The 27443-nt window shown below is 45.4% G+C and overlaps 1 protein-coding gene across 8 annotated transcripts in view; it reads right to left on the bottom strand.

Moving 5' to 3' along the window:
- Positions 1–27443, bottom strand: part of BRD4 (bromodomain containing 4) — a 74160-nt gene that overhangs the window by 22239 nt on the left and 24478 nt on the right. For 4 of the 8 annotated variants that reach the window (XM_049810256.1, XM_049810260.1, XM_049810263.1 and 1 more), the window contains exons 3-10: positions 21133–21249; positions 18479–18797; positions 15951–16088; positions 13659–13794; positions 8521–8804; positions 7606–7965; positions 5528–5656; positions 638–847 (exon numbers count right to left, since the gene is read on the bottom strand). In XM_049810256.1, the coding sequence (XP_049666213.1) occupies positions 638–847; positions 5528–5656; positions 7606–7965; positions 8521–8804; positions 13659–13794; positions 15951–16088; positions 18479–18797; positions 21133–21152 (1596 nt within the window). In that variant the 5' untranslated portion in view covers positions 21153–21249. Of the gene's footprint in view, positions 1–637; positions 848–5527; positions 5657–7605; positions 7966–8520; positions 8805–10789; positions 10901–13658; positions 13795–15950; positions 16089–18478; positions 18798–18925; positions 19211–21132; positions 21250–23982; positions 24082–27443 lie in introns of those variants that run through there. The other 4 variants (XM_049810261.1, XM_049810258.1, XM_049810262.1 and 1 more) reach the window with 4 other exon arrangements.

Genomic DNA, 27443 nt, shown 5'->3' with positions numbered 1-27443 from the left:
TTAACTTTTTTCTCTACAGCCTAACGCTTTCTTATATTTTAGTATTAAATAAGTCGGTTCTTCCAGCTTTTCATCACACTCTGATTTCTGTATATTGAGTTGTTGACCACTGCAAGAGGAAGGAGACAACCTCTTTACAGGTATTTCTCCCCGCTAAGGCAGAAGAGGGCTGCTTGCTTCGTCAGCACTAGTGATGCTTTAATTACCAGCACTAACAATGCCACGAACAGGGAAGATGCAGGCGATAACGCTACAGGTTGGAACACTGCTCATTATCTCATGGGCTTCCCCCACGCTGGGTAAATACTTGCTCCAGCCCACGAGTTCAGGCAGCCCTGGGGTATCCTGCCTACTCAAGAGCGTCCTGCCTGCTCCAGACACCACCCGAGCGCAGGCAGCAAATTCCTGCCGTTGGGGATCATCCTGCGCATCCTAACAGCAACTGGAAGGACCGTCCTGAAAAGCACCGATTCCTTCGTTTATCACTTTAAAACTAACAATTTTGGAGCGCTTTGCAGCTGATGGTTACTATTGTACAACTAGAAAGTCCACGGCTTTAAGCAATGTCCCCGAGGCCCCCAAGTTCAAGAAGGACGACACATTGGACACCCCCAATCCATCACGATGGACGTGGTACCTGTTCCTGGAGCTCCGCTAACCGTTGAGCTCGCTCTTCCTCGGAATCATCCGATGAGCTGTCGCTGTCAGAGGAACTATCACTGCTGCTATCGCTAGATGAAGGGGGAGCCACCTTGGTGGGAGGTGGCACCACCACAGGAGAAGAAGCTGGAATCACAGGTTCTTCTGGTTCATCCGGCATCTTGGCGAAGCGCATTTCGAACACGTCCTGCAAATACAGGGAAAAATAACATAAGGTTTGGCAAAGCGGGACACTACAAGCGTGGGTGTGATTTCCAGGGTGTTCCCTACAGATTTGTGGTATCTACCCAAGCAATCAACACACTGTGTGTCGCAGAGAAGATAATCTTCTGAAAGCTCCAAGTCCACTTGGAATTTTGAACGTCTCCAAGATGGTTTGGTGGGAAAAAGTTTACCAGCAAGAAGGGCAAGACTAATTTAAAAATCTGCATCGTCCAGGTTCTTGAGATCATCTACATCTTCTCCCGCAATGGATTCGCAGAGAGCTCAAGGCAGGAGTTGTGGCCACAGATCCGCAGCCACAATCCCCTCTCCTCTTCAGCCTGCCTGGATTTTCCCAACCCACGTCCCAAGAAAACCACCTCGATTCAACCCAAACACTTGTGCAAAGATGTTTCCCATTATCCTCAAGAGCAATGGGTACGAAGCCAGTTGAATTCCAGTTATCCCAATGATGTGAAAGTCCTTTTTTCTCCTAAAGCCCGATATGAAAATCCATTTTCATTTAAACCTAAGACAAGGCAGATAAGGTGGGACAGCCCGGTTGCATTTAAAGCCCGGTTGCATTTAAAGCCCGGTTGCATTTCTTGGTGCCTGTTGAATTTATTTGAAGGAAGGGTTTTGAACATGCTTTTTTAGTTTCCCTGAAGAGGAACGAGTGCCTCTCGCATCCAAAAAGAGATTTTTTTTTTTCCCCCAAGGTGCCACCTTGTGAAGGGTGAAGCACTTGCAGACAAAAATGCCATTTTTTTTGTACCTCCCACAAGACAAGGGAGACCTGAAACCAGGCTCGATTCACCCCTTTTTAGGTCTTTAGAAGTCAGGCACTTATTTCTGAGCTTAGCAACTCGCCCCAGGCTCCTTTTAGAGCCTGTAAGGAGACTGGCAACTCCCACAAGATGACTCAGGTGATGGTGGGAAGGACAGCCTGAAGGTGGCACAAGTGTCAGCGTCCACCTCTTCAATACCGAGTCATAAAAAAATAAAAGATAATTTCTCCTCCTGCCTGAAGGTTTGACTTTCAGTCTACAGTTACTATTTATTTTTCCTATTTTCCATGTCCTGGGCGTGCGGCTGTGACCGCAAACCCACCAGACAAGGTCTGTGCCTTATTTCTAAAACTCTGCAGACTGTAAATATTAACTGTGTGCATGTTCATATGGATTTATACAACTTATCCAAAATTCTTCAGCAAGTCAAACACCCCGTGATATCAAATCACACTGATTTAACTCATCGCTCGAGCATGGGAGCGGTATTTTCATCCATGAAGGCTTCCAGTTCTTCTAGCTCAGGCTCATCCTTGTGATTTTAAGGACCTGTTGGGCTCTCCCCTACCTCCGCACACATTATTTTTTCCACCTTCCTTCTTAAATGTGAGCAGGCGGAGTGCTGCTGGACCGCATTTCTCCATTCTCAGCCTCCTCATGCCTTTATTCAGGGCTTTTTTTCAGCAACGATGGCTTTTCTGGACACTGTAGATGTTGCTTTGCTGCTTCCACCTGCTGGCAGAAATGCCACTGACTTCCATTTACGCGCTCAGGCTCGAATTTCAGGGGAAGAAGCAAAAAAACGCTGGAGGAAAAGGAGAGATTTCCAAGCTTCTCCAGCAACGGCATCGCTTGTGGGATGATGGAGGCGCACACATATATTTGTCACTGAATCACTGCACTTAATGGGTGTTTACTACCTAATTATTGTTTTCCATGAACAAGAAAGTCCAGTCCTTGATTATCACCAGCAGGCAATGCTACACCACCGTACAAAATGAATTTTTAAATTCTCTAGGGTCAGAAATAAAACCTTCCTATTTTTTTATACCTATCTAGTCTTTTAATTAACAGGAAGGCTAATTTAAAGTTCTTTTGTGTGAAGTTAAAAAACAATCTATCAACTCTGAAGCATCCGGGTTATGAAAAACCAGCAGTGTCTGAAGGATCCCTGGCAATGCACGCAGGAAAGCATGGAAGAGAAAACCCCATGAGTAGATAACAAGCTAATTAATGCCTTTTTAATCAAGGGATTCTTACTGCTACTGTTTTGTACATCACCAGTACCACTGACCCATCCTCGCTTGGACAAACATAAATCATATACCTCTTCTGTGAGCTGGTGTTAATCCTGAAAATCCAAGAAATCATTTTCTGACGATGAAATGGTAACAAAAAGCAGAAAAACGAGTTATTTCAGCAGCTGATGTTTCCAGGACGGAGGGGTAATGCAGCAGGCAGCGACCAGGGCGGTCTATTAAGCAAGACACCGTGTATATTGTTTATGGGAGCTCAAGTCCAAACTTGAATCCTCAGCCTTGTTTGCAAACCTCAGCAGCACTCCAGAAACCTCCTTTTAAAAATTTTATTTCTGAAATCAGTTTTCTGGGCACAGGAAAAGCAAACAGAGAGGCTCCACCTTGGTCTCAACCAGGTGGGGAGCAGGATCCAACTGCTATTTTGGTACCCACCTCCATCGCATCACTGTTAAGGGGCTGCTCTGAAATTTAATGCCCATTTTCTGGGGACTATTACATTCAAAAAGCACTTTTATAATCTTTTATGTTAGAAATAAAGTTTCCCGAGTGGTTGCTCTGTGCAGGGACATGTTCCTGAGCTTGTCCATGGGACTGATGTGGGTGAAATCCTGATTTCATACAGCCCTTGGTCCAGACGGCGTCACCTGGCAATGCTGGTCACTGAGGATTTTCCCCCATAAAAAGGGGTGAAAGAAAAGAAAAAATCACAAGTTTCCAAGAAACTATTCAGTGCTTGGCAGCCTGCGACAAGAGTGACCAGAATTTCAGATTGGATATCACCCTTTCATTCTGCTGTTGGCTGGAAAATGCTCCAAGACGTCGGTTAAAGAGGCTGCGAAGTTCTTCATTAGACCAAAACAAGAAGGAAAGAGCAGCCAGAGGGTGAGCATCGTGTTTTCCAGGCATCTAATTACCACGAAATCCAGAAAAAGACATGAATAAGATGATGAATTCTACTGAATTCATGCTAAAAGCAAGCTGAAACACACATTTACTCAGCATGTACTCATCTCAAATTAAACTGGCCCAAACCTGAGCTGTATTTTTCTAAAAGCATCAAAAAAATAAATGTGTCTAAAAACTGAGAACACATATGCTGGCTTTGCTGCCACTTTGTTTCCTTGACCCTTTTGTTGCAGCTTCACATCTGGATCGAAGCAAAACAGCCAGTAGCTTTTTCATGAGCCGATAAGTTCCTTCGACGTTAGCGGAGGGGTTCGAAGCTGCATTACATGGAGGTTTTTACATGAGGTTTCCAGTTAGGAAAACCCAGCAAAGCTATTAATATCCAGTTTCACCTTTTTGGGGGGGTTGTATCTCCAATCAAACATCCTGCAACCTAATAGTTTTCCCCCCCAATTTCATAGCTTTTTCCCCAACCTAGTAGTTTTTCCCAATCTCTCCAGTGCTTTCTGGTGTAACTCAGATCCCTTCTCAACCTGTTTTCTGAAGGTTAAAGCAAACCACGCTGCTTTTCTTCTCCTTTCACACAGTGAGAGCTCCACCGCTGCGTCATTCCACACCGCTGGAGTTGCACTTTTCTGTGCTAATAAAACCTCTTCCCTTACGGATTTGGTTCCCGTGTCCTCACATACGTCTCGCGTCCCGCCAAGCCCAACCTGCATCCACTCTGTGCCATGGTCGAGGCATCTTTCCAGTGTCCAGCACGCAGCTCCACATGTACTTTGGAATTTCACAGAAACTCCTGGCTGCTCCTTTGGTATCAAATGTGACGCGGTGAAGTTATTAAGGAGGGACCGAATGATGTACACCAGGAGACCGTATTTCTTTAGAAGACAACAACTGTGCCCACAATCCTCCCAAGGCAAAAAAAAAGAGTAATCAGCATTTAAGGGAACGAACTGCCTGAAATCACAGATATGGGGGATGCCTGAATGTTTTTAATGATAGCTGTTGAAATGCTTGGGTCAAAAAATCCAATGTAGGAGCTCTTTGTCCCCTTGCAGTGGTCCTCTGTGGTTGCTGCAAGCTTCTTCAGCACCAAAAGGAACTTGGTCTCTTCCAGATCCACTTGGAGCAAAGTGCTTTTCCCTGCTTCAGCCAGGCGACCCCACGTAGCAGCTCTGATTTACCGAGAAATGAGGGAATCAAGACAACTTTTTGGAGTAGCGGAGTGCGTGCATTAAGCTAAGCACTTCACTCGACACTTGGGGCTTCTTTAGTAGCTAATTTGTTCATTACAAACCTTTCAAAACGAGTGGAGAGCAGAAAACTTCACCGTAAGAATGAAGAGGTAACTAAAGCAGCACAACACAGCAGGTACTGTCGCTTATTTTCCCTCCAAGTGTTTTGAGGAGAAAAGTGACATTTTGGAGCCACACTTTTTCTTCCTACTCTTGTAATCAAAAAGCTAAGAGGACACAAAGAAGATGCTATTAAACAAAATCAGAGTTTAAAGGAGCAAATTGGGCTGAGTCAGCCCACTCCTTGTATCACTTGTGCAGCAAAAAGTTTAATTTTTTTAACCATTATCCACCACGCTGGCATTTTTTAAATGTCATTTCAAGACTACGTGGCCCTTCACACTGGAAAATAAATCAAGAGAGACGCCGGCGTTCATCAGAAACTGAAGCAGGCTGCGACAATGCACATCCTTACCTGCAGCTTCCGTGCCATGGCCACCACCTCGTGATCAGCGGGGTTGTACTTATAGCAATTGGAGAACATCAATCGTACATCCGCCGCAAATTCCTGAGCATCTCGGTATTCCCGGTTCTCCAGTTTAGACTAGAAAGGAGAGGAGAGGAAAAAAAACCAACAAAACTCACTATTAACAGTGCAAATACACCAAATCGATTGATTCATTAAGTACAGCTCTGTGGCACCCACAGATTCTGCACACCCATTTTCTTCCTACACTGGAATGACTAATTGTGGTCAAAAGAACGACTAATTTTGGTCAAACAAAGGATTGTGGATGGTTTATAAAAAAATAAGAGCTGACTACGGGCATCCTCAATGATGTTCAAAAGAGGACTACCTACTTTCTAAGCCACCTTCTTACTGTCTGTGTGGTTGATAGCAGCTAGGTTTTTTGGATGAAGAACAGAACGGGGATGTTTCAACACTGATGAAGAGCGGTGTTGAAGGCCAGGAGTATGAACCCTGGCTCTACCTGACTTAACCAAGAAGGGCTAAACGTCCATGACTGTGTGTTGGCAGAAGAATACGGTGAGCTTTGCTCACATCGTTCCCCTAGAAGGAAGATCTCGGAGTTGCCTTAATGGTGTAGCCTGGTTGGAGGGACAGAGGACACCAGGATGGTCCTTCACCCAACGATGGAAGATGACAGGCTTTTTTGTTGCAGGGGCCAGGTTTTAACCATCCTGCCTGCTTTCAACCATCCACCCTTCCTTCAGGAACCAAGCTGGTGTCTCTAGAGCTTGGACCTCCACCCTAGGAAAGCACAGACCTGCTCTATGGCAACCTGCTCCTCTCCCAAGCCTATGTGAAGCTAGGAGGACTGACACGGGTGGAGACAGCCTTGAGATGACCCCTCATCCTTCCAAATGCTGCGTCCAGCTGTGGCAATGCCAGCTGAGCCAAGAGAAGTTTCATGCCTCCTTCTCCCTCCCTGGGAAAGCGGGGTTGAGTTGGACAACTGGAAGACGGAGAACATTCAACAGCTGTCCTGGCAACTTCTGCCAAGGGTGACCTCAGACACGCAGCCCTGCCAGACAGTTGGGCAGCAAGATGTACAGGCAGCAACGGACGTGCAAGACCTAACGCTCACCACCGGCCAGTCCGGAGGAGAAAGCCAGGAATTTAATTCGGCATCCTCAAGGTTTGGCCGACCAAGATCCTACAGGTCTGAAACGCCGTGACGAAGGAAGAACCACGATCCTCGCTGGCTTCGGCCCTGGTGTAACCTTGGCAAGGAGCGGGCTGTGGAAAGGGAAAACTCACTCCTCTGGTTTTAAAACACAGGCCCAAATTGGGCAAAGTAGGAGTCAGAGCTAAACTTAAACTGCTTGCACACAAATTCATCCTGTAGCTAAAAAGTTAGAGACGTCTAAATAATGAATTAAGGTTTGGGAACTAAAAACTTAAAAGACTTCTACGTACAGAATTAAGGTTTCATAGCTAAAGTTAGACTTCTAAATCATGAATTAACACTTCAAAGGGAAACATGGATGACTCTGCAGTCACTTAAAATTAAATAACTCCAATAATGATTAAAGTTTCAAGGGGAAGCATGGATGAATTTGCAGTCGCTCTTTAAAATGAAGCAATTTTAAGCTAGAGTGAACTACCTGTGCTTAACAGAAGACCGATTTAAACAGACTACTTCAGAAAGACAGGCCTTTATTTTTTAAAAAAAATGAAAACGGGGTTGGTTTAAATCAAATCCCCTTATTCCTGTGATTTATGCTCTCTGAGGCCATCTCCTGGGCTAAATACAAAAGGGTAGACTTATACAGTAATGGAAATTTTCTATAAAAAACTCGTGTGAGCGTTTCCTAAGAGCCCTTCTGGAAGGATGCCAGCTTGTTTGTTTTTTCCCAAATGTCAGGATAACAGCAAGAGGAGAAGAAGAGAGACCAAATGTACCAGAAACCTACGGCCAAAATAAATCTGGCAGACATCTTAAGATGCCTGGTGCGCACACGCAAGGAGAAAATGATCTTTTTTTCTGCTCTGACCCCGACCTCCCCCTCCTATAAACCTGAGCTTACTTTGATTGTGCTCAGATCCATGGGATGTTTAATGATATCGCAATAATCGTGGAGTCCCAGTGCTTCCACATCCACAGGTTTGTAGAAGGGCCAGGCGTAGGCAGCATGTTTCTTGGCGAACATCTCTTTGATGATCCCGCTGCAGTACTTTAACTGCTCGGATATTTTGCTACTCTTTTCTACCACGTGTTGTTGAGAGTCTGGAACGTCCTTCTTTGGAGGCTTCACCGGGCGGCTGCTTTCCCGGCGTGGACCCAGCTTGGTGGACTTGGGTTCGGCGGGCAGCGATGACGATTCATGAATTGGGTCGATGGTTGTTGGTGTCGTGGTGTCTGCTTTCCTCTTCACCCCTTTTTTTGTCTATAACCGAGCAAATAAAGCAATATTACTTTTGGCACCATGCTTTTGGCTTCAACTGAGTTGTGTTTCTTGTAGCGTTCACTCGGATTCACCATCGCTAGTCACTCAAGCCTCATGGAAACGCTACGAGAAGAACATTGGAAGCCGTTCCAAAAATATTCAGATAATGTTGGTCTGTACCGAGTTCTACAGAAAAACATATGGATTATCTCTGTTGTACAAGCAAAGGTCAAGGGTGTGAGTCACTTCAGCAAGTCAAGATTTTCTTCCTGAGTCATATAAAGTTTAAGGAAGGAAGGTTTTAAGAGGATGAACGGGGTTTCCACGCAAACCCAGGTGCAATTTGTCACATCTAACCTTAACTGGTGTCAGAGAGGGTCACCGCAGGCTCCTCACGTTTCTCAAAACATGAATTTTTTGACCAAACTGCAGCCATTTGCCTTCAAATGCAATTCCAGCCGCAAAGCAAAGGGCAACCACTTGACCGACTGTGGCGTTTCGATGCCTTGAAGATAATCTAAGCCATTGTGTTACGGTATTTAAGGAATTACTCACCTTCACGGGCTGGGCGGGTGTTGGGATAACAGGAGGGTGAGTCTGGATGGGCTGGGGAGCCGGAGCCGGCGGTGCGGGGGCCTGGGGAGCAGGCGGAGGAGGTGCAGAAGGTTGAGGAGGCACCATCGTCATTACTGGGGTCTGGACGATGAGGTCGGGGGTGACGGAAGGAAAGGAATGAGTCGTCTGCGCAGACTGGAGGTTTTGCTGCGGCGCCTGTGTCTGCGCCGGGGACGATGCTTGGGTTGCGTTCGGTACCGTGGATGATCCTGGTTTGGATGTCACTGCCAAGAGAAAAGAAAGAAAGGGTTGCTTCTCCCTTCAAACTTAGTTGTTTTAACGGGAAAAACAATTAATGTTTCGTAATACCACCATTTAAAGAACATTCCTCATTAGACAATTAATATCTTGCAGTTCCTGTTCTTGAGCAACCAGTCAGGGACAAACACTCGCCACGTTTTCCTTCACGAAGATTATTTTTATGGCTCGCTAGGTGAAATAGTGAAGCAGCTCAGGACCTTACTGTGCCAAAACCCCTCCAGAAAAAGACCAAGATCAGGCAAAAGGCATCCTCCTCTGTTCCCCTTCCCTTCCCACAAGATTTCTTGCAGGCAGGGCAAGGAGTCGAGCACATCTTTTCCTGCCTACCCTTTTTTCCTAGGCAATGGTTCTTGACTATCAGTATTTTGGAGCCAAAACTGGGCAGCTCTTCCTTCAGGAGCAATTTTGTGCCCTGTTATCAAGGTGAGTTTTTTAATTCCTGGAGACTTAAGTCCCTGCAGCTGATACTATCCAAGGGAAATCTCTCCCAACAGCTGGAGAGCAAGGTCCTTGTTAGGGGATTTCAAACACAGAGCAACCGTAAAGGTTGGGACACGAGGTTGGAAACGTCAGCGCTGTCCTTGGACCTTCTAGTGTTGCTGGACAAGTCACCTCCCTGCTGAAGCTGCTGCTGCTGCTTTGCGGGGCAAAGCTCTGATCAAGCTTCCGAACTTTCCACCCTGATGAAACACCCTCCTCCAAAGGGGAATGCTGCAAAGCTCAGATGATGCCGGGACACACCACGAGGCTTCCAGCAGACCTTCAAGATGGAGGTATGAGCAAAGTGAGATCAACCCCAAAGTCCAGAGAAGGTTTGCAATCAGCAGTTATTACAGGAGCACCTTCCGTCAGATATCAAACGCACCTCATTAGCAATAATCGGAGTTATATCTTCAGCAAGGAGACAGCTTGGTATTTTTTAAAACATGGCGACTATCCTTTATGCTCACCCTGAGCAGAGAGAAATCCTACTGCTCGATCTGTACCTGTGCTCACCTCCCAGGCTGCAGAGACTGGAGTCTGGCTGCTCTTTCACTGCTCTCTCAACAAGAAGACTCTCCTGAGCGTGACACGTTAGCTGTGTGTCCTGCCCTGCTGGCTATCCAACACCTCTTCCAAGAATCACTCCCCCAAATTAATTAATTACAGAAGAAATGCAGCCAGATTTGTTTCCAGTCAGTCCCCAGGAGCTGCTATTATTGCAATCCCACTAGAAGAACGTTGTGTGTTAACAGATGCTCAACTATGACCGCTAGCTAGCTTATTTCCACTAAAGCCAAAACAGGAACCTATTCAAAGAATAAAACTGGGAGTTTTCATCCCGTTCTCCTTGCAAAATGACAGCGGAGTCCTGATGTCTCCAAATAAGGTGGGGACTGGTAACCAGAGGGATCCTGGGATCCTGCTGGGATCCCCTGGGTCCTGCTGGGATCTCCTGCGTCCTGCTGGGATCCCCTGGGTCCTGCTGAGACTGTGAACCAGCTCTGCACTGTGTAGGCAAAGCCGATATATTTCACCCGCCACATTACACAGGAGCTTGAGATTTCTATTAGAAACCTGGTGTGTGTGTGTGTGTGTGTGTGTAGCAAAGCTTTCCAGCCAGCATCACACCTGGTTTTTAATAATTTAACCCCAAATCAGTTATTATACACTGAATTATTTACTGCGCAATATGATTTACCAGGAGGCATAGAAGCCTAGAGCAAAATGATCTTGCAGGTCGCCAAATAGATATTCTAGATAGCAAATATATAGTTATTACATTATCGTATTATTCTACTCTATTATTCTATACAGTAAATCACAACACAAAAGCACCAGGTGTGGGATGCCCCAGACTACATACGGGCCATACAGGCTTTCCGGATAAACCTACGGCTCTCTTTGGAGAGCTGGTCAATACTATAGGTGAAGAGCTGGAAGGTGATGAGCTCAGGTGGGGACCTACACATTATATATGCTACAGGATCGCGGCAGAGGAAAGGAGACCCAAGTTTGTAAGCGCCTCTCTACGCCGTGTAGGTAAAAAGATCTTCTCTACGGGTGATTTCATCACTTCTCCTTCAAAGAGATGCTGAGAAAGGTGATGGCCAATAATTTTCTAACCAAGGAGAGCTTCTCCCTGCACACAGTAATGGAATATCAGGGACAGTGCCTAAAAAAAATAACAAAAAAAATCTCAGCTACAAGAAATCATGACTTGGTCACGCGCAGGACAAAAGCATCAATTGGGTTTGCTGGTGCTTCAAAACCTGGATTTCATGAAGCCAAAAGGACTCAATGACACGGAGATAAGGAGAAATAGAGTCATGCAAGAAAAACACGCGTGGACACGCGCACAGTCCTGCAACAGAGAGAGACACAGACAGTAAAAAATTGCCAAGGGAAGGGAAAAGAAAATAAAGCCAAAATAATTAAAGCAGTTTGAAATGTTCAGCTTTATGACCCTTTTTTTGTACCTAAAGCCAAAATAATTAAAGCAGTTTGAAATGTTCAGCTTTATGACCCTTTTTTTGTACCTCGGTGTTTTAGATGAAAAGATATTCTGAAAATGCTACAAAGTCCCTCTTCACAGAAAGATGACGATTGTCAGTAATAGATCGGGGAAGACTCAGGGGATTTAGTAAATATTGCTGGTCTGAATTTGCACTCGCTGTCCGGGTGATGGCAGTACAGAAAATGTTTTCTCTTCCAACAGCTACTGAGGATATTCAACAGCAACTATTGAAGTCCCAGTTCCCCTCTAATTACCCGACAACTGGTCCCCAAACCCTTCCAGGGTCGACCCTCAAGCTCCCAGCACCACCAATCTGAGGCTGAGACAAGAGACGCGAGGATTCACAGCATTCCAGAAGGGCTGCAAGATGCTCGTGCCAGCTCGCAGGCAGTAAATACAGTGAAAATATTTTTTTTGGTGATACAAGTTCGGGGACGCTCCTGCACATGGCATTTTCCTTGGTATCGCACAATGTTTGGGTTAAAAGAGTAAGAACGATACAAGATGGAGATGAGAGATGTTTAAAAATAAGAAGGGGATCCTGAAAGTGGACATGCAGCTGATGAGGTGCCATTGAGATCAAGTCACAGCCAGGATGTTCTCAACCCTTTGAGGGACGATCCGATGGCATTGGCAGCTGACGTCAAGCCTAGAAAATGGTTGATATCCCAAAAAATGAGCTAATGAAATCCTTGAGGTATAAACAAACAGGGGAATCAGAAGGTTATTTTACCACTAGTATCAGTCATATCTACATCCAGTTATGGTGTCCACAGTTACTGCTGTGAAAAACTGCAGAGGGTTCATAGAAGAGCTGTAAAGGAGGACTAAGAGATTGGAAAAACCACCTTATAGCCAAAGAATCAGATTTTTATGGAGAACACAGATTCGAAAACAGGGGAGCCTTCAATATAATGACATTATTTCAGACAAGAAACGTATCAGGAAAACACCTAACTTGGCAGCTAGTTAGCACGCTCCTTCTCTAAAGGCCAGCAGAGATTATTATTTTTTTTTTACTCTGTATTAGATGTTATTCTGTGGGACAGACTGTAAATAAATGAATCGGTGGTAGAACTGTGCTTTTATATTACATAGCAGAGAGAAGATTGGATTAAGTGAGAAAAATGGTAATTTTTGATCCTTTAAATTACTAATCTGGGAGCAAAGCTTCAAAAAAAAAAAAGCCTACATCATTAACATAAAGACTTAAGGGATCAACAGACACAAATACAGAACATCATTTTACCGATTTATAACCTTAAACAGGGTTCAAAATGCTGCAGTTCTACTTTATGCAGAACCTAAAGCACGCAGGTAAATATTTCAGCCCTGTGAAAGAGCAAGACAAGGTAAATTAATCAGTTTGGCTGCAAAAAAAAGGGGGGGTTCTGGGATTCTGGCCAACTATGGGTCAGGTCTGCACAAAGCGAATTCATCTTCAGGGAGCGGCATTCCACCTCACTTGGGGCAATGCGTCCTTTCGAAGGATGGTAAGCTCATCAAGCATCATTATCTATCCCCAGTTACGGTAAAATTAATAAATGAGGCGTGGAAATTATAATTTGAGGAATTTCTCTGGAGGACAGCCGTGGGTTGTGATGCTCAGAACTGTTTTCAGACACTCTCCGCACCAGGATTCCCCTGTCAGTCTGTAGCTGTCATGTTGTGATCGGTTCTTCCGGCGTCACCGATGCTTTTCTAACACAACGCAGCTTTTTTACGACAGGGAGTCCATAGGGGAGGACGTGAAAAGCAGCTGTGAAGCTCTGATACAACAGAATTTATGCTGCTTTTTAACAGCTGTACTTTACCCTTGAGGTACTGCAAGGGATAGTTCATCATCTTGGCTCCCTGACAGCAGAAATGGAACTTTTACTATTCCTCTCAGCTTTTTAACCTTCACGGAAAAGCCGGGAAAGATGACATTTCACCAGCACTATAAATACACGTGCCTTAGCAGTGCTGGATTTACTGCGGTCTGTCCCCAACACTCCTCCCCCCCTAAAAATGATGCCCAGAAGCCACAGACGAGGGATTTTTAAGACATCACACAGCCCTGCCTTTCATCAGAGAGAGTCTCACACAGATAGGCAAGAGCACAAGGCAGCTGCCCTCCTTCCCACCCAATCTGAGACTCTACATGATAAAGTGAGGTGCTGAGAACACCGACAACCATGGCAATCCCATGCAAGGATGGCTGGGTTTAATTAACACCCCAATTTACATAGGATGAAACCAGGTCCAGGGCTTGTGGTCAAGATGCCGCGTGAAGTTGAGCGTGGCTTAATTACAAACATTGTACGAATAAGCATCATACCTGCTTCCTTCCTTGCACGTCCTCTTCCTTTCGTCTGGGCTATAACGATTTCCGTTTCCTCCTGGGTCATTTCGGAGATTTTCTGCAGGAAAAGCTTTTCTAGAGCTTCTGCCATTAAGACTATGTCATCCCCTGGCTGGAGGAAAAACAGATACGATAAATTAGGCAAGTTATATATTTCCAGAGAGAGGACTTTGTATTTTCACCCTCCTTAGTGCTGCTAATTCCATTACGGTGCAGTGGAAAGGCGCACGGGATACTATCCCAAGCCCTGAATGCACAGACAAATCCTCGCCCTAAAGCCCTTGTATTTTATAGGTAAAACCAGGTGATGGGCAGGGAAATCACCAAGGAGACACCCTAGGGAATAAACCAACACACGTATTACCTGCATGCGGCAAAGGCTGTTTTCCGAACGCATGGAGGAGGGAAAAAGAAAGAGCTGGGATTCACACCAGCCAGTCATTTCCACCACACACGACCCCCCTGACTTGGCAGGTCTCATGGGAGAGGTCTTTCCATAGAGCATCAGGGTAGGGGGTAAGAAGAACTCTGCATGAGCTTGCAAGGAAATTTCCTCCTCCAAAAAAGGATTTTTTTAAGGAAGTTGACAGCTAGGGACCTTTACTTGTTGCTATATCAGCGCAGAAGGAAAGGATGGCACTAAACAGTCCTTATAGATCCGGAGGAGAAGCCTGTATTTGCAAAGATCAAGTAAAACAGAATGGAGGACACCTAGAGAGGATGAGATCTTCTGTCCAGGGGCACCCTGCAGTAGTGTGGGTGAGAACAGACAAGATATATGAAGTTTTGAAGTTGTTTTATGGATAGTAATAACATTGGGCAGAGAGGGAAAGGCAGGAAGCAACAGAACAAGAGTCCAGATTGATGTGATGACGATAAACCAATGGCCATCGCTGTCACAACATGGTGACGCCAAGAGAAGGCAGCTCCAGCTCTGCCATCAGCACAAGGACAGTTAAAACCACGTTTGCCTATCAGACGGCATGCACAAACCTGCCCGGCTGATGGTCTGCAGACCCTGTGATGTCCACAGAGATGTTTCTATACCTTAGATGCTTTCCTGCCTTCCAGCCTGGAGGAGACCAGCATAGCTCAGGGAGGACAGGGGACATCAGGGAGAAAGCTGGCAGGGGGAAGATACCGTGGCGCGAGAACGTGGCAGAAGACTTTGGAGGCGCATATGAGTAATTTGAAGCCTGTAAGAGCCTACCCTCATTCCAGTTGCATCATGCTGGCTCAAACCAGAAAGGGCAATGACCAAGGAAATGGTTTTGAAGGACCCAAACTGCTACCCACTATTTATTTGGAAAAAACTAGAAAGGTCTTGTGTAATATTTCTGAAAGGAGGCGGCAAAAAAGGTCAAAGCACGTGACAGGGACGGAGAGAAAAGACCCGTGAGAAACAAGGAGGGCAGAAACCAAACAGGAACAAAACACTCCGGCAAGCAGAAAGGGTGGAGTGGTCGGAGAAGAAAAAGGACAGAGGGAATGCTGAGGCTCTGACCACGTTTTGCTGACCTCGAGGACGACAGTAAACCCTTTGTTTATTATCTGCTGCCCTCTTCCTACTTAAGAAGATAGCGAGAGAGCATCTTGTGGTCAGTACAGCCTGGTACCACCTCTGAGAACCTTCTCTTAACTCTCCAAGCTCCGCCACCACCCCCGGGTTTCGGCCGACACATTTTTTCCTGCACCCCAAACGGTTGCACAACTGTTTATAAAATGGTTTTCAGGATGTTTCTCACTGAGGGGAATCTTCTACAATGAGGTCAGGGTCAAGCATGACAAACTCAATGTGCTGCTCCGTATATCCCTGGGTTTTTTCCCTACCAGATTTCAGAGTTTCAAACGAGCCTTAAGTCGGCTTCTTAACAAATCAAGAGAAAATACAAAGCACAGATCTACTTCTCAAGTATTTGTCTGATAACGTTCATGGCTCTGCTCGACAGACCCTAAGAAAATCTTAAAAATTTCCTTTTAAGTAAAAAAGAAAAGAAATGAAACAATGTCTAGACTGAAGATATCTGCTAATAATTTTTCTGGGAGGGAAGGCTGCTAAGGCAGCCCTGTCTGCATCTTGCTTCTCAGCAGAAGACAAGACGCACCTGAGCTCCCATCAGTTTAATCTCGTTTGTTTTCCTAAAGAAGATGATCTCGGTGGTGGTTCCTTTTAAGGACCGTTCAAACAATGTCTGCATTTCTGCGCCAGTCCATTGAGGACATGGAAGATTCCCCTTGGAAAAACGCAGATTTGGGAACTTTTCGTACCTTATTGTAGATGTAGCAGTTTGTAAACATCGTGTTAAAATCCTGGATACATTCTTGAGCGTTCCAGTAGTAGTTATTCTCCAAGCGCTTCTTTATTGTTCCCATATCCATCGGAGTTTTAATTATCTTATAATAATCCTGCAAAGGGCAAAGAGGGAGAGGTCAGTGTGGGAACTAAAACATCTGCCCAGTTTAAGGACTGGAATTCCTCCATCTCACCCCTGGACAGTCCTGGGCAAGATCCTCCATGCCCAGCAGATACTCAGCTGCCAGACTTCATCCCCATCAACCTCTCAGCTGGGATTTTTAATTAAACAAACCTTTGGTAGAGGAGTAATTTAACCCCAGAGGCACCAAAATTTCCTGATTCTGGGTTTTCAGTTGGTAACGGTGCTGAGTATTTTCTAAAATTCTTATGGGAAACGAATGACCCTCTGCAGGAGGTCACGTTTAACACAGTGACATGAGAAGTGGGGAAATCAGATTTATTACAGCCCTTTAAACGTATCCAGATTAATACAAAAGAAGCTGTTTCTATCTTTAGGCATAATATTTAGCGGAAAAAAAAAAGGTTGGAAATGTCGTTGCTATAGAACTGACGCTCTCCACATGCAACAGTAAGCTTGTTCCTGCCATGAAGAAATTAAATAGCCTAATGTTTGGGTAATAGATTATAAATTTAGAGCTATTATATCTTAAAGGTAAAAGTGGGTGTTACGCCAGAACATCTCTCTCAAGGGAGAGAGGGAACACACCTGTTTTGGTGGGAGCTGAAGGGTCCAAACCAGACGTGCAGCAGAGGAGATTTACTACAATAAATGATCTCTAAATTACGTTTCAATTTTTGCTAGCTCTTTGGGTTTCACTCCAACTTTTCCTGGTGATGGTGCCCAGGCTGAGGCAGGGAGCGGGCAATGGGAAGGACTGCACCATTCCCTTCTCCATCTGTGATGTGCCGGGCAGGACACCGGCAGGCAGCAATGCAACCCTTGTGCAGCAGGGAGAAGGCTTCTGTGCCAATTTACAATCATAAAATTGTTTAAATTGGAAAAGACCTTGAAGACGATCGAGTGCCATCGCTACCCTGGCACTGCTAACTCCACCACTAACCGTGTCCCCAAGTGCCACGTCTACATGTCTTTTAAATCCCTCTGGGGATGGTGACTCAACCCCTTCCCTGGGCAGCCTGTTCCAGTGCTCGACAACCCTTTGGGTGAAGAAATTGTTCCCAATATCCCATCTAAACCTCCTTGAGGCTGTTTCCTCTTGTCCCGTCACTTAGGAGAAGAGCCTGACCCCCACCTTGCCACAATCTCCTTTCAGGTAGCTGTAGAGAGCGAGGAGGTCTCCCCTCGGCTTCCTTTTCTCCAGGCTAAAGCACCCCAGTCCTCTCAGATGCTCCTCATAAGTTCTCTAGACCTTTCTCCTTGTTCTCCAGACCCTTGACCAGCTTTGTTGCTCTTCTTTGGACACGCTCCAGCACCTCAATCAATGTCTTTCTTGTAGTGAAGGGCCCAAAACTGAACACAGTATTCGAGGTGCAGCTTCACCCGTGCCAAGTACAGGGTGCCAATCGCTTCCCCAGTCCTGCTGGCCACACGATTTCTGACACAAGCCAGGAAGCCATTGGCCTTCTTGACCACCCGGGCACGCTGCTGGCTCACATTCAGCCGGCTGTCAACCAACACCCCCAGGTACTTTTCCGCCGGGCAGCTTTCCAAGTGCAGGACCCAGCATTCAGCCTTGTTGAACCTCATACTGCTGGCCTCGGCCCATCGATCCAGCCTCTCCAGATCCCTCTGTAAAGCCTTCCTACCCTCCAGCAGATCAACACTCCCACCCAACTTGGTGTCATCTGCAGACTTAACCAACAGTGCACTGGACCCCCTCGACTTACTGCAAATTAACTTAAAATTGGCATCCCTTAGGAAATACCTCGTGTGTTACCAATGGCGCCGCAAGGCACAAGAGGCACAGCGGCTGTTTTGAGTACTCGGATGCTCCATGAAAAGCTCCGAGTGTTTTAATCTCCAAAAAAAGACTCTGCTGATAAAGCAGTGGAGATCAAGCAAGGGTTTAAGCAAGGCGCAGAAAAGCACGCTGGGCTTTGGGGAGCAGTAAGGCTGAGCCCGACTCAACAGATGATTTGCTTAATAATCTTCAATGCTTATTAAGTTTTGGTGCTTATTAAGTTTTGATGCTTAGCTGGGAGACAAAGGACTGCAGATGCACCCTCCCTGACTCCTGAAATACTATTTCTACCTTCTTATCTGCATCCCAAAAGGAAGAGGAAGGTGGTACAGAGCAAAGAAGTAGCTGAGCCACTGGAAATTCCTCCTCACATGTGTATTTTCTAAAAGACCACAGAATCATACAATCATGTAGGTTGGAAAAGACCCTTAAGATCATTGAGTCCAACCGTTGAAGATGGATTCTGTGATTTCAGAAGGGCAGACGCAGGTGTCAGACCCGCACGGTCTCGCTCCTTCCACTGAGAACCATCGCCTGGTCTCTTGACCTCTACTTACAGGGAGGTTCAGCTTGACGGCATCCACGGGCTGCTGGAAAGGCCACGCAAACTGGTGCTTCCATAGCGTCTTCAGCACCACCTTGAGCAGATACTGCAGCTGGTTGGTCTGTCGCTTGGGTTTGTTGGGGTTGGAAGTCTCTGGTGGAGGGGGATTAACGCCTACAGCACTGCCTTGTTGGGGTTGAGCCTGTGACTGCGTCGTAGACATTTGGGTGGTTTCTAGTCCATCCCCCATTACTGGCAAATTTCTCAGTCTCGTTCCAGGGCCGCTCTCCGCCGACATGCTATTGATCCCATTGCATTCCTCACCGGACACCCTGCAAAACAAGGAGAAGGGAGAGGAGGTCACTTCAATCCCAGCTTTTGGTACAAGGCGCTGCTTAAAAATAAACCGGCGCACTTCCGCCAGACTAGCTCGGGCAACTAGACCTTGCACCCTGCTCACTTAGTGACAGCGTTGTGTTGTCCCAACAAATGATGTCAGCATTCTGCATCCCAGGGTAAGAAAGGACATTCCGAGGCAATTTGCCGTCTCTTCCATGTCAGGTGTCAGCGTTGCCTCTCCGCTCCTTAGCGAGCGTGAGTTTTATCCCTGTTCTTTCCTAATCTGGTCAACGAGTACTCCAATGGTCTCCACAAAGAGCTTTCGTTGCCTCAAAACGAGGCTCTAATGAGTAAAATGCTGCTCACTCTCGGCAGGTACCAGCTTCAGCTCCAGGGTTGGGTTCGCCTACACCGGGAAGAGAAGTTAAGTTGGTGTCGGCCAACTTTCAGCTCCAACTGAAGGAGTGCAGGGTGACACACTTATCTCCTTTCAGCTCTTCTGTAGTCCCCACCCCACCACCACGGGTCAGCTCACCCCAATTTAATGCCGAACTCTGTCTTTTAGGTGGACGTTGAGCTTCCATGGAATGCTTCAGCTGAACCAGGCAGTGGACAGACCCACCTTTAATCCATATTATCTGCTTTTGGTAGATGATTTAGGTAGATAGTATCTTTAGGTAGTTAATTTAGGTAGATAATCTTTAGCTAGATCATCTAGGTAGATAATCTTTAGGTAGTTAATTTGGGTAGATAATCTAGGTAGATAATAACTTTAGGTAGTTTATTTAGGTAGACAATCTAGGCAGATAAACTTTAGGTAGGTGATCTTTAGGTACATCATCTAGGTAGATAAACTTTAGGTAGATAATTTAAGTAGATAATCTTGAAGTAGATAACCTAGGTAGATAATCTTAAGGCAGATAATTTACATAGATAATTTAGATAAGTAATCTTTAGGTGGCTAATTTAAATATCATTCTGAAAACCAGAAACTTGTGAAAAAAGGCATTTCTGCTGAGCCTACAGACTTCTCCCAGGGCTTACTTCAGAGCTCGCCAAAGACCACACGCAGCCCATCCATCTTCTTAAGCTACAGCTGCGTGAAGGGGTCATCACCGAGCCAAGACCAGCCGCCGTGAACTGGCAGCTTCACCACCATCACGCGGTGAATCCCCACTCTCACTGGGCATGTGGGACCTTCCTCATGTAAAGACACCCTCCGTGACGTGCGTCCTTCATCTAATTTAACACTGAGCACATGTAGCACACACTAAGCTTAAGACATGCAGCTATTAATTAGAGAAGACCACTATATATCGTGCAAGATGAATTAAGAGCCTTGTTACTTCACCAGTTTCGAGTGACACCTGGGGGAAAGCGAGGAAGAAAAGGTTTCCCATCTCTCCACTCATGGGGTTATCAAGTAACTTCTCAGCTGGGGCAGAACTGATTTGGTTTAGGACTGCCAGCCCTGCGTGATCTGGAAAAAACTCCACTGGGCGCTGAGGTGTTAACCTCGGCGGAGCAAACCTCTGCACGTATACTCGGCCTTGAGCCAGTATGTAAGTATATATAGGTACGTATATGCTCACAACAAGCATCTGGCCATGGGTTTGGGTTTTTATGCTGATGCCATAGAGCAGTCCCGTGTCTCTGGTCATGGTCTGGATGCGCAGATGTCTCTGCATGTACCGCAGCAAGGGACCAAGAGCCAGAGAAATGAAGCATCTATGCAATTTTACCTGCTATGTCCCTCAACTGCTTCCAAGTCCCTGTAAAATCTCAGCCAGTCTTAAACCCCTGCTTAAAGTCTGCGGTCCGTTGCTTTCACTGGCCTAAAACTAACACCGACTGCCTAATACACCAGGGCAACATCAGATTTTGGTTTTTAGATTATGGGTTTTGACTTTTCAGGGCTCCAAGCGAGTTGAAGCATCACTCAAGCGGTGAGATCGCTGCGGCAGACTCCCTTCGTTCACTCAGGATATTTTACGGGAGATTTTATAGCTGTGGATACTGGAGTATCACTTCCAGAGAGCTGTTAGCTCAGCTGTCCTGTGAAACCTCTCTACTGCCAGCTTTCATTTTCCTCCTGCTTTTCTTCCCCATTAGCAGGGTAGCCTGCCCACTCTCTGCAGGGGAGATCTGACTCAAAACATGACAATCTGGATTTCCCTCTCTTGCAAAATTCCTTGTATTTTGCTTCGGGGTGGTGCTCATTCCTCTAGGTTGCATACTAAAGGGAAGCTCTTGTATGATAAACTGTTCTTATTAAGCGGTGGCCAAGCAAAAGGAATCCTCTTTACTCACTGCAAGGGGCTACATTACCTTGTAGGATACATTGCCATATAATTTTGCCCCAGAAAATGATGCAGAGTCAGAAGTTGCTTGGCTTGTCCATCTATCTTCTGTGGCTTCAGGCACAAATGCCTTTAGATACTGTATCTGATGAAACAAACAAAGCAATTAATCTGAGGCATCAACCCAAGGCATCAGAAATGAAGGCTACCTCCAGAGAATTTTATCTTTTTAAACGTACATCGATAGTTCAGTGACGCAAAGAAGTCTACAGACACCTGCAAACATGAGACACCTACGAAAAAATGAGGAACTAGCACTGGTATTTAAGTTCTTCCCAGGTATTATTCCACTTTTAGGGCAAGTGTCTTCCTGAAATTCAGCATTTCAAGGACTGCGACCAATTGATTTCCTTCTTCTCCCCCTCTTAATACAATAGCTCTCCCAGAGCCAGCCGTAAGAGGAAGCCAAGGAGTTGTTTGTTTTTTTTTTAAAGAGAAGGGAAAATATTTCATCATTGGTTTAATTTCTTCCCCTTCCACCTAAAAGCCAAGGCTCTAACCACCCATCCAGGCAGCTAAGGATTATATCAGATTCACTCTCTTCATGTATCTTATTTATCACTTCTTTAATTTATCACGCATCTTTTTCACAGTCTCCTTGCTCCTTTGGAGGGATCCTGCCAGCCTCCTCTTGCGTTTTCAAATTCTAGTGACTTTTTTTGAAGGGATTAGCTGAAAATACACCAATTGACACCACACTTCTCTCTCCCCCAATAAAAGGGTGCTTTGACTCTCTCCCCAGTTACGTCATGGCTCCCTTCTCACATTATCAGTGTGTACCAAAATATCAGAAAAAAATCAGAAAACTTCAATTTTGAACAGTTGCTTGGCCCAGCTCGACGGGCCAAGCGTTCTCAGCCTGACGTCACCTAAAAGTGAGTGCGGTCTCACCCCAGCAGCATCGCCCCAGCTCATTGCCAGCCTCATCTCTCACCAGAAATACGGAAATCAATGCTGCGTGCATGCTTGGGATCTTCCCAGGAAAAAAATAAAATTATCGGTACAGAGAATCTTCTCTGACACGGAAGACAAACATTGGGGAGTTCAAAGAAATGGGGTCTGATAGACCTGTGTGTCCCCTGTGGTTAAAAATCAGCAGCAAAATCAGAAAGAAGAGCTGCAGGATGAACAGAAGCCTAGATTTTACCGTACAGGAAGGTATAATCTATAAATCTAATCTGTATTACAGATTGTGCTGTAGATGCTACATTAGGGCTTTCCTTCTCTATGAAGAAAGTGCTATGTTTGGGTTTTCTTAATCTAATCTATATTGTAGACTAGAATTGCTTGGGGGTATTCAGAAAGAATATATCTATATACCATAGATTAGAAATCTAATCTGTATTAGATTAGAAATCTAATCTGTATTATAGATTGTGCTATAGATAGTGCTACGTTCAGGTTTGCTTAATCTAATCTCTATTATAGATTAGAAATCTAACCTGTATTAGAATAGAAATCTAATCTGTGTTATAGGTTGTGCTACAGCTAGCGCTACCTTCGGGTTTTCTTACTTTCTTAGGCTTAAGAAAACCCAAACATAGCACCACCTAAATCTATAAATAAATTAATAGCAGGAAAGTAATTAATCTGTAGATTAAGAAAACCCACATATAGCACCATCTCAAGATTTGGTGACCAGAACACCGTCATTAACCTTACTGATAAGAGCCAGACTGACGTGCCCCATTCCGTACTTTCTCATTTGGCTGAAGACAATATGCTGATTCACAGCAACATGGGAAAATCAGGAAAAATGCTTACTAGATTACTGTGATTAATGTTTAGGCACTTTATTAGGCAAAGGTATAAGTGAGATGGGGGAGGACAGACCTCACTGGGATGCTATTTAGCATAGAGAGGCTCAGATTCACCGGGACTGCACTCCCTGCGCTTGGCCGGATCCACGATTTTAATTCTGCCGGCCAAAAAAAATCCTGTTGTTTTTTTTTCCCCCCAGGGAAGAGGCGGGAAGGGAAAGGGCTGTAATGCAGCGCAGGAGCCGGCAGAGGGAACTGCCAGGCTAGGAGAAACCCAAGACCTGCAAGAAAGACCTCTCCTTCTTCTACCCTAAAGCTGAGCTGGGGGAGATGGGGATGGAGGGAAGCAGAGACGATACTGGGGGAAAAATATGGAAAAATGGGTCTGGAAAATTCACTGTATTGATGGGATAAAAGGGAACACAGCTGTGGGTCCGGAAGAGGAGGTTAGCTCTAGAGGACACCCAAGGTGGGGACTAGTCTCACCAGGCAGAGGAATCACAAAAGAATAAATCTGATGGCTTTGCTGAGTGCAAGGCAGCAGTTGGGAAGCAGAAAGCAGAGAAAGCCTTCGCTCTACGGAGGGAAAAAGGAAGTGCTGCTGGAAGAGCAGAGACACAGGCAAAGCCTGAAGATGGGTAGCCGGAGGCTGGAGGATGGTGATGGAAGGAGGGATCATGGGTACGTTCGGTTTGGGATAGCAGCAGGCATGAATGCTTGCGTAAAAATAAAAGCAGCAATATTTTCCAGTTGAAAAGCGGGAGAAATTAATAACCAGGAACACACAGCGGGCTGTCACAGCACCAGCCTCCGAAAAATATCCTAGGAGGGGACAAAATTATCTCCTAATGACTCGTAGAGGGTGGTAAGCACAAGAAAATGCTGGGTTTTATTTGGGCAGATGGATTATTTTAGGCTGGCTTAAACAGGCAGATGTTTGAGACTGAAATAAGAGGCAGTTCCGTGTGAGCAGAGCTCAAAACTCCATCGAGGATTCACTTCATCAGGGATGTATCCCATCTAACAGGGGAAAAGCTGGAGATGTCTCTACCACCCACCTTAGAGAAGTGACTGAGAAAGATGTTCTGAGATCTGAACATGAGAGCGGCTGCATTTGCAAGAAGCCACTCTGAATGCTCCTCCTCTCTTGCCTCAGCCTAAACAAAAAGATTAAGAAATTAATCTTTAAAAAAGCCCCTGAGAAATGAGCGTTATCAAGTAATAAATTGTTTTTTGTAAACGAGTTACTTTCAGGTTATCTGCCCATCCTGGATAGTGCCTGGAAGGTGAGCTGTTGAAGCGGAAAACGGATTTTCTTTGATTTTGAATTGGTGATTTTGATTTGGTGACGTTTAACTAAGGATGTTAAAACCAACTATTTCTATCACACAGAGAGCCGGACGCAGGTTACAGCAATATTTGCAGTGCCAGACCCATCCACAGCAACTTTACTCTAATTTCAAGAAAACAGAAATACTTAAATCCCACTTTTAGAAGACACACGAGGTTTAAGATGCCCCAAAGCAGCAAAACGAAACCAGTATGGTCTCCTTGGACCACAGCACATGAGAGGCGATGCTGGGGCAGGCGTGAGTATGGATTATCGACTGAATTTAATCCTAAACCCCGTTTCTGCTCTGATAACTGGACCACATCACCGCTGCTCTGCTCTCCATGCTAACCAGCTAACTAGGTGTGCACATGTACTCCACTCCAACATCAGTACGATTCAGCGGGTAAGAAGCAAAATTGGCTTATAAAAATTTACCTGAAAAAGCATCACGCCCAAGAAAGTACTAAAAATGAAGCAATCTGCACTTATTTGTGCTCCGGAGTGAGATGATCTGCTCCTGGGGGTTATCAGGAAGCTATCACTTAAGTACAAACCAAATAGGATCTACATCATCCTCTGGTCTTGGACTGAACGTCTCCCTCCGGTAAATCTCTCGTTCTTCACAGTCTTCCCCTGTGGTACACTCATCCCAAAGTGCTGATTCACTCTCAGCGCAGCCTGAAGTCAACTTTTCAACCCCTTGCAGCATGCAAAAGTGGCATTTTAAAGCAAAAACAAAGCCGTGGGTTTCTTCTGCAGGTGTGCAGGAGGAGGGAAAAACTGGAATTTGGTTTGGAAAGGCAAATCCAAGCCCCAAAATCCAAGACAAGGGTATTATTGCAGGAAAAGTGCAGAGCTATGAAACGTAAACCTGAAATTCATGGTTAAATTGCATCATTACAGATCCCACCCCAGAATATATTATCTACAAATAGCCTAGAAACAGCAGCTAGGCTGGAAAATCCAGCAGCTGAAAAGAATAACTAGCAAATTTGTGGTGGCCAGCACTCCCTTTAATTCTGACCCTGCTGAGCCAGGAGACAGGGATCAACACATGCAGCGACCATCCCATGCCTTAAACAGACAAAAGGGAAGGGAGAGAGGTGATGTTAACGGCTAACAGCACATCAAACGCTTCCTAACCCCCAAATTCTTAGTTTAAGATTTAATTAACTATGTTTTAGCCTGTTTCAGTTGATGCCTCCGGTGACCGCTGCTGGCAAAACGCAGTGACTTCCTCCTAACCCGAGATGTGGATGTTCAGCTGATGTTAAAATTCCACTCGGAGCCTTCCCGGCGTCCAGCCCAGCACATGCCCCTCCCTGTGGGAATAGTTTTCTAACAAAACCACCTTGCCACTGAAAGCTGCATCTGAAAATGCCCAAGAAGCAGGCTGCTTCCAGGTCCCGTGTTATTAGCATTATTTTTGTTTGTGTACATATAGCACGATGAATATGGGAGAGGATTGAAGAGTAGTATTTGCTCCTCAAGGCCTGCTTGGTATCAGTTTAAAACCCAACTCAAAAAGTTTCTCTCTCCTCCTCTCCTTTGTACAAGTACCCACTGTCCTTGATTTCAGCAGGCACACCTCAAAGCCACAACCTGAGCCAGAAAACCGAGGCGAGGGGAAAATTCCCACCCCAAATTCCCACAGGGTGGATGAAACGTATTTTCCTCGTCCCCAAAACTCAGCGGCTGATGGTGCTGCTCAACTGCGGCATGAGGATAACGTGTCGCAACCACGAGCATCCCGGGAAGAGCAGCTTTGCCTCCCGTGCACTACCAGCGACCTACACTCAAAAATCCCGGGGGATAAACCAGCAAGAGGTCAGCGCATCCTCCTTTTCTGAGGGAGCGGGCTGGGAAACCTCCCGGAGAGAAAGACAAAGCAAAGGGATTGTTGGTCTGTCTGTCCCAGGCTGACAGCAACAAAGACCTGTATACACACTATAAAGAAGCCTCATAAAACATTCCTGGAGATGGATTAGGCTGGCACGTGCCTCTTTTCCCGTTGAGTCCCTATTATGCTTTAAGGAGATGCTAATTAACCCCATTAACACATGGAAACAGGGACTGGATTCCTCCAGGATCACCCAGAATTAAGAATTACTGCTTCCACACAGGCAATGATGGTGGTGTAATGAAGGGAAAGTTGGAAAGACCCAAAGCAGGGAAGGTTTTTTGATATCAATGTATTTACACACGAGCAACAGGGATTATTTAGTTGGAAAATAAGGCAGTGACAGTGTGTTGTCTGTACTGGAAAACAATTTTTAATAGGATAAAGGAAAAAGGAGTTATCCTTTTAATAAAAAATTAATTTTTTTTTTTTTATTAAACGACTTAATCCTGTGGCCTCCACTAACAACTCTCAGCAAGCTATCTTTGGTAAAGCCTGGCAGCATCACTTTAAGCATGAAACGAGGATAATGCCGTGGATAGATCCCAAGGTGGCGGCTGTTCCCATAATCCAGGTTTCGATCTGTTTTATCTCTGTGTTTTCAAAGTCCAGGCTGCAGGACACACAAAGCATCATCAGTCAGCAGAAATTACCTGCACGTGGCCACAGGGAAGAACCACACCATCCAAAATATCTTTTATTAGAGACTGAATGGGAAACTCATTTCCATCCAGCATCGTTAATAGCATTTAGGAATGGATTGGAAAAACCAAATGAGGAGGGTGCAGAGTTTGACCTTAGTCCACAATGCTCACGTGGAGAGCATAACCAAGACCAAGGATAACTTCTTATCAGCTATTTGCTCCCTCTCCCCCATTACTGCTGTTATTTTGGGGGAAAATAAAGCCGGTGGGTGTTGTAGTGCAGATGGATTCATTTTCTGTGAGATGCTGGACCAAGCTGGGGACTTAAAAAAAAAAAAAAAAAAAAGAAAAAAAAAGGCATTGAGGAGTGCTTCTGTAGCGCTGTGGATTTTCAAGCAGTCCAGACCTCTTCTGTATCCATCTTACACACCACTGAGTTAAATCAGATTGATTTATCCAAGACATTTAGCCCCCAAATTCCCAAACACAAGGGTAAGGAAGATCCTTTTCTCCAGCTAGATACTCGCAACACAGGAGTGGCCACTTCAGAAACATCTACGGTGACATTAAAACACGCTGGATGCTGCAGTGGATTAATCAAATCCACAGGATAGTGTCTCCATCCAAACCTGACCACAGACC

The sequence above is a fragment of the Accipiter gentilis genome, chromosome 9, assembly GCF_929443795.1.
Source record: "Accipiter gentilis chromosome 9, bAccGen1.1, whole genome shotgun sequence".
Lineage (NCBI taxonomy): Eukaryota > Metazoa > Chordata > Aves > Accipitriformes > Accipitridae > Astur > Astur gentilis.
This window is presented reverse-complemented; position numbering and strand designations above follow the sequence as displayed.